Source organism: Pelodiscus sinensis, chromosome 9 (assembly GCF_052426305.1).
Source record: "Pelodiscus sinensis isolate ZL-2025 chromosome 9, ASM5242630v1, whole genome shotgun sequence".
NCBI classification, from domain to species: domain Eukaryota; kingdom Metazoa; phylum Chordata; order Testudines; family Trionychidae; genus Pelodiscus; species Pelodiscus sinensis.
In genome coordinates, this window is record NC_143060.1 from 57,127,950 (window position 1) to 57,139,962 (window position 12,013).

Sequence of the window (12,013 nt, forward strand, 5' to 3'; positions counted from 1 at the left end):
TGTCCTGACTTCTGACAGTGGCCAATGCAGGTGCCTCAGAGGGAATGAACAGAACAGGGAATCATCAAGTGATCCCTCTCCTGTCAACCATTTCCAGTTTCTGGCAAACAGAGGCTGAGGACACCACCATTCCTGCCCATTCCGGCTACTAGCCATTGATGGACCTATCCTCCACAAATGTATCTGGTTCCTTTTTGAACTCTGTTAATGTCTTGGATCCAACTACATTAACCTCTTGGACCAGATCCTGTGCTCCACTGGGATTAAATCAAGAATTGCCTCTCCCCTTGTGAATTCCAGAACCAGCTGCTCCAAGAAGCAGTCATTTAAGGTATCAAGAAACCATATCTCTGCAGCCTGTCCTGGGGTGACATGTATCCAGTCAATATGGGGATAGTTGAAATCTTCCATGGTTATTGAGGGTTTTTTTATTTGTACAGCCTTACTAATCTCCTTTAACATTTCTCAGTTAGTACCAGCATCCTGGTCAGGCGGTCAATAATATATATCTACTGCTATATTATTTTTATTAGAGCACGGAGTTACTATCCACAGAGATTCTAGGGAACTGTTTGATCCATTTAAGAATTTTACTTCATTTGATTCTACACTTTCTTTCACATATAGTGCCACTCCCCCACCAGCACCGCTGGTTCCATCCTTCCACTATATTTGGTACCCTGGTATTATTACTATGTCCCATTGATTATCCTCATTCATCCAGGTTTCTGTCATGCCAATTATATCAATATCCACATTCAATATGGAACACTCCTGTTCACCCATCTTATTATTTAGACTTTAAAAACTTGTCGCTATCATTTATCTGCCAATACCTGATGTGACTGAACGGACTCTTTTTCATTTGACTATTTCTCATTAGATCTTACCCATCTTCCATTGTATTATTTGAACTTTACCTTGGATGTTCACATCAAATTCCATTTCATCCTCTCCAGCAATGTTGGATGCCACACAGGTGTAACGACCAGTGTCTGATAGCTGAGCTTCCTTTATCCGCAGAGTGCGGCCACTGGGTTGGATAGTAACATGAGCATCTGGTTTAATAGGCTGTGATTTAATTTAAATAAATTTATAAGTATTAAGTAAAATACATACTTGAAGTCTCAAGACCCATAAAAGTAATCCGATGGTGCAGCCTTTTTGCTCTGACATGCCAGTCAAATTACTTACGTCCACCTTGAAATTACTACTTGACTAAGCATTTGAAAGGAAGTTGGGAATAAGAAAAGATATTCTCTAAACTCAACTCTTTCCTCTCTGATTGCCGTGGCTTTGCCAAGAGTAACAGAAAAACATCTCTATTATCATTGTTCCCAATACCATCAGGAATCACACTCTAGCCAGTAGGCCTGATCCCAGCAGAAGGTAAGCGTCTCCTGAATTTGCTCAGCCTATTAACGTGCCTTTTGCCTAGAATGTAGCAAAAACATGTCTCGGACCTAGAATATCGCAAAAAGTCATATTATCATAGTAGGCTTCCAGTCCAATGAAATGTGTGATAAATGTAAATGAAGAAACTCAAAGGGAAAGGAGTCCTTTATGGTAATAGAAAGTTGTTAACAAAGAAAAAAAATCTACTTTTTCCAAGCAGGCAACTTGCATTTTTTTTCTATATATATTTTAAAAAGTTTTTCCTGCGGGATGACAGAGAGACGTCATCACATCACTCTGCGTCCTGCCTGCCTCCTCCCTCTCTCCCCTCTCCCAGCATGAGCCCGACTTTGTTGCTTCCCCTCACCACTTGGAATTGCTATTTTAAACCAAGCCGCTACTCCCCTTCCTGTTGAGGAAAGCCCCACCCCACAAGGATTGCAACATCAAGAAAATGGCACAGTAGCCGGCAGACCCCACATTGCAGTTGTGACAGCCCAGGGGCGGGGAGTGGGGGGGGGAACTGTACCGGGTTTATGTGCCAGCAGTGGGCTCTTGGGAGTTCCCCTCCACCAGGCTCATGGTGCCCAGCTGCCTGGATTACGGTTGCCCCTGCGGATACTCATCCTCTCCCAGCAGCTGCACTTACTGCGGCTGCCAAAGCATCCCCGAGCCACCCAGGGGAGCCACTGCACCGACCTGTCTGTGCCTACCCTTCCTCTCCAGGCGGGCGGCCTTGGGCTCTGTGAGCAGGGCTGGGGTGGTGAGTAGCACAGGTGGGAGAGAGGTCAGGACAGCGCCCCCCCATTCTGCTTTCCCCACCTCAGCAAGCTGCAGTGCCCTGGACCACTGCATGCACTCGGCACTGAGCCCCACGTGGGTTGAGCAGGCACCCTGTGCCTCCCTGGACAGCGGGGTTAGAGCCAGGCCTGGTACACACCGTGTCTGGCAAAAGTGTGGGGGAAGAAAGGGTCCGGGCTGGCTGGGGAAGAAGAGGAGGGACCCAGGCTGACGGGGGGAGGGGGGGAGAGAAGGAGAAAGGAGAAAGCACTCGGGACTGACGTGGCTGCAGCCCAGCCCTCCCAGGTGGCCCTGGGGGAGAGCCGAGGCTGCTTATCCCCCCATGAGGGGGAGTGGCAAGTGCAGTGAGCAGGGGACACAACCGCCTGGTATTTCAAAAGGTGGTTAATTTGAAGAATGACTCTACAGATATGTTGTGGTGCCCCCTATTCATTCCCTTCCGACAATTTTTGTACTCAGGATCTCACTGGTTCCCCAAAATCTGCACAGGGAGGGGAACCCTCTTGGATGATCCGCTGCTTTCTGTGGCACTGTCACCTCTTCCCAGAACCCAATGGCAAGTTCCGTACAGCCTGGGTGAGGAGGGGCAAGACCAAGATGGCAAAGGAATGACTGAGAATGGGACCAGGACACCATTCATCTTCCCAGCACAAGCTTTGTGGGGACTCTGAACAAGTGGTTTTACAGACATGAGGCATATTTCCTTCTTTCCAGGGACCCTTCCATAGTAAGGAACAAGCAACCCCTGGCAGAAGAACTCTAGTACCACTGTTCCACCTGCACTGCCAGTGAACCAGAGGGAGAAGTAGGAGCTCTCGTGACAGTGTGCAGAGAGATCTGGCCTAGTGCAGATTCCTTAAGATCCATAAAATGTTGGGGCTTGCACCACAGTCCATACTATTGCGAGGGAGGACTGCAGGGAAGCATTGATTTCAGCGGTGCAGGATCAGGAGCAGTATTCCCTTTAAGCTGCGTGGCAGCACAGCCCTGCAGCTGCTTAATGAGCCCTGCCCCACTAGCTGGGAGAGACTCGCAGCTCTGTCCTCAGCAGGGAGTTGCCCCTTCCCCAGCCAGGCAGCTCTGTGCATGAGTCCTGATGCCGATGGCTGGGCGGGGCTCATTAAGTATCCACAGGGCTGTGCTGCCACTCAGCATAGAGGGAACACTGATCAGGGACCATGTGTGCAGCTATGATGCTATACAAATGTGATTTAAAATGACAATAAATATCCAGCCGCTTCCGGGGAAAAAAAGCTCACACTTTATATTGTGACTGACCTGTCCATCCTTGTACCAGCTGACAGCAGCAGCAGGAATCGCATGAACCTCACACTCCAGAGTAAGGCTGTTGTTTACCTTGATCTTCACTTCTTTAGGAGAGAGACCCATCCCTGAGACATCTCCTTTGTTAATGACGGGTGGAACTGCATACAAATAAAATGTCCTCAGAAAGTAAAAGAGATTTCCCTGACTGACTGAATATTTTGTACGCCATTTAAAATGAATAAGACATAAGGAAATCAAGGATAATAGCCTCAGAGTAAAAACAAAACAAAACAAAAAACAAAAACCACATTCCTCTGTCATCCTCTTCTGCAAACACCACAGATGGGCTATTGGAAAACAGCAATATTTAACTTTTTAGTGAAACCGCATGAGACTACATCACTGATGACTGTCCCTCTCTACCATGTGTGTGGGTTTCAGGTGTACATACTATTAATTGAGAAATAATAAAAATTAAAACCTGTATTTTTAAAAAATACGTGTCTAAAGTTAGGCTTTTGAATCCTCTATTAGAACTGGTCAAAACTCAGAATATCCATTCCATAGGAAATCCTGACATTCTGAAATTTGTTGTCATTCAGATTCAGAATTTTTAAATTAGCCACAACATGAAATCTGGTGGAAGGAATGAGTTTTGGATCAACGAAAACATTGTGTTCAATTTTGACTTGGGACGTTTTAAAAGATATATAATTTATAATATAAAATAACTTTCTACATTCCCCAGGAAGGAATTTTTTATTTTGATTAATGGGTATTTTCTGATGGAAAAATATTCCACCAAATTTTTTTTGACAAGCTCTAATCTAAATAAGTGGCAGCTCCAAGTGAAGTTCTGTTTCTTTTCAGTGTCACTGTACAATCTTTCTTAAGTGGTGTGCTCTCTGGCACAGAGACCATCTTTATATTAGAGTGTACAGGTCTATCTAGTGCAATGGGGCCTCTAATTCAGATAGACAGATAGATAGTGTCTGTAGGGTGGACAGATTTGGCAAAGGGGTATATTGCAGGGATTGGTTCCTGGGTTCGTGTTTCTGCTGTGAGGTGTTTGTTCGGTGCTGAGTCCCTGTTTGGTGCAGGTCCCAGGTTGGGGACCTGTCTGTAAGGGAGGACTGCTCTGCCTCCCAAGGTCTGTGAGAGCAAGGGAACATCATCTAGTATAGGTTGTGGATCCTTGATGATGTATGAGAGAGGTTTCAGCTGGGGACTGTAAGTAATGGCCAATGGCGTTCTGTTGCTTTCTCTGTTGGGTCTGCCCTGTAGTAGGTGACTTCTGGGTACCCGCCTGGCTCTGTCAATCTGTTTCTTCACTTCCCCAGGTAGGCACTGTAATTTTAAGAATGCTTGACAGAGATCCTGTAGGTATTTGTCTCTGTCTGAGGGACTGGAGAAAATGCAGTTGTGTCTTAGCACTTGGCTGTAGACAATGGATCATGTGATGTGCTCTGGATGAAAGCTGTAAGTAAATATGCAAATTTGACACCATCAGAATGGATCTAAATAGGAACTGGGAATGGGCCTCATTACAGTAAGTAATTTTTCCACTTTAGGTATTCTCACCTTCTTATCCACATCCCTATTGACTGAATTAGCTTTGATGTAACACTCCCATCTCTGTATCCCTGCTAACTGTTTTTCTTTCCCTTCATGCATCTGATGAAGTGAGTTGCAGCTCACAAAAGCTTATGCCAAAATAAAATTGTTAGTCTTTAAGGTGCCACTGGATTCCTTACTAGTAACTGGTGAGTTTAATAATGATGGTGAAATCATTATTAAAAGGAACGATAAAAAACAATCAAAAGTGCTGACAGGGAACTTTGCACAGGAAGAGAGGTACTTGGTGGCATTTTACTACAAAATATAATAGTACCTGTTTTTTATCTCTCTCAGGTAAATCTTCCCATTAAATTTAGGTTCTAGTTTCTAAAAATAGCTCTGGAGCCTGTGGGCTTTCACAGATCTTCAGCTGTGCAGCATCCATCTGAGTTAAGAGCCCAACAAACATTTTAGCAAAAAGAGAGGGCACTATCGCAACACCTTCCCCTGGGCAATGAGTGCAAAGACTCCACTTCAACTGAATGCTTGTAAATGATGACATGCAAATCTTCCTGATGTGTTTCAAAAAAGTGGGCATGATTTGTACTAACACAGGTGTTAGCTGGCCATTACCTACAGTCCCCAGCTTTGAACCTGCTGGTTCATAAAATCCTAGTGAGCAGCAGAATGGGTAAAACTCTAAAGAAAACATGGAAGAATGAGAAAAAAAAGAAAATCTGTTCAACTGTTGTAACAAACTTACTGTAGATTTTCACTTCATAGTGTTTCAGTGTTTCCCCAGCTTCATTTGTGGCTATGCAGGTATATCTACCAGCACTGTCCTCCTGTGCATTTAGAATCTGCAGGGTTTGCCCTCCTGCAAAAAGATTATTATTCAACAGCATTATTTTTCACTAGCACTATGCTCTTAATATGCAGGTTATTAATGTTTTGTGTATTCATACTTTCAACCCTGAGAGCTAAATCCTTCTCTACATGCATGCATCACTCACAACTAAGAGGGAACTGCACATGTATAATTTAGGTCAGGATGAGAAACTATGTAATAATGAGTGTACAGCAGTGGTTCCCAACCTGTGGTCCGTGGACCCAGATGGTCTGTGAAGCTACTGTAGGGGATCCGCAGAAAGTTTAGGAAAGCAAAAGTAAAGATTGGGTCACCGTGAGACTGGGACTTTCTGCCAGGCAATTCTCACCCAGAGCTTGCCATTCGCAACCATCTGCACACATGCTGCCTGCCTCGGGATGGGATCTTGATACCCCAGGAGGTACCATGTGTCCTCCCGCCACCAGCTGAGCTGCTGTTTACACTCCAGCCCTTTCCGACCCTCCCAGTTCTGCGGTGGGCTCGATCCTTACTTTTCTTTTTCTTTTTCCTCCCCCAGGGCTCTGTGCCTGGCCAAGGGTGCAGTGCCAGGGCAGGAGCTGCCTTTTGCTATGAAGCCCTCTCGCCATATCGTCCATGGATGGGCAGGGGACGGAGGGGGCAAGAGTTAAGAAAGCAGCACGGGCCAAGAGACTTGCTGGCCGCCACTTCCCGCTGCTCCCCTTTGTATTTACCACAGAAGGGATCCGTATGCCCGAAAAGATTGGGAACCACTGGTGTACAGATTCAGAATTGGGTATGGAATTACTCTCTCTTGACCAGGTGCTAAAGTGCACTATAATAAAGTGCTAAAGTCATTCTAGACATGGATTGATTTATGGTCTTGTGCTTTGTCTGAATAATTGTGCTTCACCTTCTCTTTTCTGTGAACAAGTAAAAATGCACTAATTCTACATATAGGGCTGGATCCGAGGCACTGAACAGTCATTTAGTTTCAGCACTGTACTGGGAGGGTAAAGATGCTCAGTGAGGAGAACAGAGAGAAGATAATGCTCTTATGTGAAATGTTGTAAACATTAATGGATCAACAGGATTTAAGACTCCAGATATGCAGTTCACTCAAACTGTCTATACACTTTAGTGTGCATCATTTTCCTTCTCACAAATTAATATTTACTAGTGATTTATACTCACTACATTCTCAGACTACAACCCCAAACCTGACTAAAACTCTCTTCAGTCTGCATTCTTAGAAACTGTCCCCCGGTGGAAGTCATTTAATTTTCACATACTAGTAATGCTTAGGTTTCCTCTACACAGCTGCAAAATTACCAATAGTGAAGTGTAACAAAAAGTGTAACATTCATTTTCATTACATTACCTATAATCCTACCAGAAAAACTTTTCCCTATTTCATATGTCCACACAGGGACAGACAAGAGATAATCCAACAAAAGGACAATTACTTTTTTCCTTTCTTAATGATAAGCTACTAATGAGCTATAAAAATGGCACAATAGAACCTCAGAGTTATGCACACTTTGCACATGGAGGTTGGTTGTAACTCTGAAGTGTTCATAACTCTTAAAAGAACAACTACAATGTTTTGTTCAAAGTTTACACTGAACTTTATACAGCTTTGACTGAATACTATACAGGAGAAAAGTGCTGCTTTCCTTTTAATTTTTAGTAGTTTATGTTTAACACAACACTGTACTGTGTTTAATCGTTATTTTGGGGGAGGGGAGGATTGTTTTCGATTTTTTTGTCTCAGCCGCTGCCTGACTGCACACTTCCAGTTCCAAATGAGGTTGTGATTGGCTGACCAGTTTATAACTCTGGTGTTCGTAACTCTGAAGTTCTACGATATCTCACTTATTTAGCTTTTCTGTGTGAGTCTATCTTTACTTCCTCTTCAGTTATATCCACCTATTTTGGAAATGTTCCCATTATTTTCATAGGGGTACACGAGGGGCCCCATCGACCCTCAAGGCGGGAGGGCCCATCCAGTAGCTGGGAGGGGACTAGTGAGGAATGAGGTGGGGTGAGAGGTGTGGCCTGGCATTCCCTGGCAGGAAGCAGCATGGCACGACCAGAGAGCAGCATGGCTGCAGCTTCCTTGCTGTGCAGCTGCAGGTAACTGTGTGCATGTCTGCGGACTCAAAGAGGAACTAATGGGGCTGCGCCTGCAGCAGGAAGCTGCGCTGCCCCCATGCACTCACAGGCAGCGGGGAAGGGCGAAGCGCGGCAAGGCAACTCCAGATCACACTGCTCTCTGGCCACACCACTTCCCTCCGAGGACTGCTGAGGCTGTCCCGACCCTCCCCTGGAATGGCACTGCTGCAGAGTAGTACCGTGCAAACTGGAGCTGCATTGCTGCGCCTTCCTCACCTCTGACAGTGAGTGGGGAAGCAGTACAGACACCTGCTGCTGGCGCGGCCCCATGGCCCTGCTAGTCCTTCAGACCACCTCAGCTAGGGGAAGAGGCAGGGAGGGGAGGTGATGGGATGGGACAGGGCAGGAAGGGGCAAGATCTAGGGCAGAAGATTGTGCCGGCCCTTCCCTAGTCTTGCAGAGAGCTTTTAGCTGGTGCCCCCTCTCCATCCCTGTCACCAGTTGCCTCTGTTTCACAGAGAAGTCTAAAGTTAATAACACAATGTAAGGATGTTAAGATGCAGGTAACTGTATAATTGTGTAGTTGATGCAATTTGTACCGACTACATGATTAGTCGATAAGGGAAGGCACTCTGTCCCAGCCCGTGCTGCATCCAGGAGCCACCCCCTCTGCGGCTCTGCATTTTAAATGTAGTAACAGCCACCCAGCTCTTGCTAAGTTTAAAATGCAGAGCCACAGCGGTCCTGAACCCACATAAGCCTTGACTGAGCCGGGCTTGCTCAGTCCTGGCTCATGCTGGGTCCTGAACCTACCCCCGCCGCAGCTCTGCATTACATTGCAGAACTGCAGCAGGGATAGATCTGGGACCCGGCGCAAGCAAGATCCAGGACTGATACAGCTCTGCATTTTAAATGTGGTAAAAGCCACCCAGCTCCCCTCAGCACCGGCTGCTGCTCCCCTCCCCATCTCCTTGCTGCGTCTGCTACAGAGGCAGCGGGGGATGGAGGGGCAGAGAGAATGTGAGGAGTTGAATAGATTACCCAATGAGCCTACTTGACTAGTCGCTTACATCCCTAATACAATGTAGGGCATATTTTTAGCAGCCAATATTAATTGTGCTTAGTTTGTAGACACATCCATTTTATAACCAAATTGTTGTAAGAAGGTAATATTGCCTAATTTGCACAAACTGATCTTCCTGCAAATTTTTCAGACATGATTAAGGAGGGAAATTGGAAATTTCCATTAGTCATTTGATGGTCTTATATGGCTATATTGTTCAATAATGAATACATTTGAAAGTTACCAAGATTATGTGTGTTATCAATATTTCAAATGATATTATTTGTTATTATTGCATGTTATTATTTCCATGTTATTATTGTGTAGTTACCACCTAACTTTACTTATTATATTGTAACTGTGCAGTTAACTTGTCTCCACTACATTTTACAAAGTAATAGGATAAATATTACTTGAATGAATAAAAATAATTAATTAGTTAATGTTTGTGGGATTCTTTGAGATCTTTGGGTGGAAAAAGCTACAAAAATACAAAGTTATTTGCTATTGTGGCAACTGTTTTGATTTATGAATGTGCCATCTGATAAGTGAAAATGCAGTTATTTTATTTAAGAATAAAAATAATTACCTGGCAATATTCGGATATTTCTGTTAGATTCCAGTGGCGCTCCATCTTTTAGCCAGGTAATTGTAGCTGCTGGGTATGAATAAGCCTCACAAGTCAGGGATGTGGGGCTATTCAGAATAACAGTGACATCTTCTGCATTGCCATGACTATCTGTACCCACAATGGTTGGAGACACTAGGAAGCAATAAGCAGATCTTAAGTAAGGCAACTGACAGACATTAAAAGCAATTTAAGGCTACAATAACTTTTAATAGAGAACTACTGATGTTATTTGAAACCACTTTATAACAAAAATTCAATATCCTGTTTATGGACCTGGTTCTAAATTAAATAAGTCAATGTGCATCCCTACTAAGCATATCTGAACTGTTCACAATGAAATCCAGAACCAGGCAAAAGTCCTATAGTACTAGCCGAAGCTCATCTGTTTTCCTGTTTTGTCCTCTGGATTTAAAATTCACCCTATTATATACAGCCTGTCCTTTTTGGATGCTGTCAAATGGGGATGGGAGAAGGGGTGGAGTAAGGGCTGGCACCAACCACTACTCTACCCACCTCCCAAGGCCTATTACTGGCTAGAGGTCAGCTGGCCTACCAGAGCTGGATTAAGTCTTCTGTGGGCCCAGGGCTATTAGGTTTGTGGGGTCTCTGTGTAGAAGGAGGGTGGGGAAGGAGGGTAGAGGCTCAGGACTTCCCCTAGGTCTTTGGGGTGGGGCTAAAAATGAGGGATTCAATGTGTGGCAGAGGGCTCCAGACTGGAGTTATGGGCTCTGGTATGGGGCCAGGGATGAAGAGTTTGGAGTCTACCAGGGGGCTCCAGATTTGGGCGCAGGAGTTTGGAGTGGGCTAGGTCAGGAGGACAGGATGGAGATGCAGGAAGGGGTTCAGCAATGGGGAAGCAATAGGGAGCTAACAAGATTAATACCTTTTTTAGGTACCCGACACAATCACTTACCAAGTACATTGAGACTATAACTTTTGCTTTTGTCACCAGCTATATTGGAGGCAACACATGTATATCGCCCTGTGTCAGCCACTTGAGCATTGGTGATTTGAAGAAAACGTCCACTGGACAGGACCTGGTGATCTCTATCCTGAGTAAGAGGCTGCCCATCTTTTACCCATGTAATCTGTGGTACAGGATTCCCTTAATAAAAAATACAATTAATTTTAAGTGTTAATTACTGAAGCCTCTAGAACACGAGGAGTTACTGAACAATAAAAAAAGAAACATTTCCATGTGTCCACTTAAAATTTCATTTTTAGAAAAGTTTCTATAGAACACATATTCTATAGTCCTATGGGCTTTTGAACCATCCTATAGAACTAAATAACATATATAAGACTATAAGAACATAAGAACAGCCATACTGGGTCAGAACAATGGTCCATCAATTCCAGTGTCCAGTGACCAATACCAGGTGCTTCAGAGACAATAAACAGAACTGATAATCTTCAAGGGTATGTCTACACTAGCCCCCTAGTTCGAACTAGGGAAGCTAATGTAGGCATTCGAAGTTGCAAATCAAGCCCGGGATTTAAATATTCCGCGCTTGATTTGCATCTTCCCGGACAGTCGCCATTTTTTAAATTTACAAGTCCAGACTAACTGCCCGCATCTACACGGAAGGAGGTTTAACAGGTAGTTCGATTTAGGGGCTTTAATTCGAAATATCAGCTCCCTGCCGGCAGTTAGTCCGGACTTGTAAATTTCAAAAAATGGCGACTGGCTGGGAAGATGCAAATCAAGCGCAGGATATTTAAATCCCAAGCTTGATTTGCAACTTCGAATGCCTACATTAGCCTCCCTAGTTGGAACTAGGGAGCTAGTGTAGCCATACCTCAAGTGATTCAGCTTCCTGCCATCCATTCACATCTTCTGTCAAGAGATGCTACAGAATCATCTCTACTCATCCTAGCTAACAGCTGCTGATGGACTTAGCTCCATGAATTTACTTGTTATAATCTGTTATACCTGTACCTGCTATAATCTTGGTATTTACAACATCCTTTGGCAAAGGTTAACTGCATTGTATGAGCTAAAATTTCCTTTTTTGTTTATTTGTTTTAAACCTGCTGCCTATTAATTTCATTTGGTGACACTTTGTTCTTTTGTTGTGAGGAGTAATTAACACTTCCCTATTTACTTTCTCCATGCCAGTCATGATTTTATAGACTTCAGTCATATAACCCTCAGTTATCTCTTTCCAAGCTGAAAAATCTCAGTCTTATTAATCTCTCTCACATGGAAGCTGCTCCATACCCCTAATCATTTCTGTTGCCCTTTTCTGTACCTTTTCTAACTCCAACACATCTTTTTTGAGATGAGGCAATCAGTTGTGCACACAATATTCAAGATGGGGGCGTATCATAGATTTTA

The 12,013-nt window shown here is 44.2% G+C and overlaps 1 protein-coding gene across 4 annotated transcripts in view; it reads right to left on the reverse strand.

Moving 5' to 3' along the window:
• HMCN1 (hemicentin 1) overlaps positions 1 to 12,013 on the reverse strand; it is a 364,148-nt gene that overhangs the window by 105,107 nt on the left and 247,028 nt on the right. For all 4 annotated transcript variants that reach the window (XR_012906027.2, XM_075936754.2, XM_075936755.2 and 1 more), the window contains exons 49-53: positions 10,589 to 10,780; positions 9,634 to 9,807; positions 5,783 to 5,896; positions 3,475 to 3,620; positions 921 to 1,071 (exon numbers count right to left, since the gene is read on the reverse strand). Coding sequence is in view for 3 of the 4 variants with exons in the window: in XM_075936754.2 (XP_075792869.2) it covers positions 921 to 1,071; positions 3,475 to 3,620; positions 5,783 to 5,896; positions 9,634 to 9,807; positions 10,589 to 10,780 (777 nt within the window). In the remaining variant the exon portion in view is untranslated. The remainder of the gene's footprint in view (positions 1 to 920; positions 1,072 to 3,474; positions 3,621 to 5,782; positions 5,897 to 9,633; positions 9,808 to 10,588; positions 10,781 to 12,013) is intronic.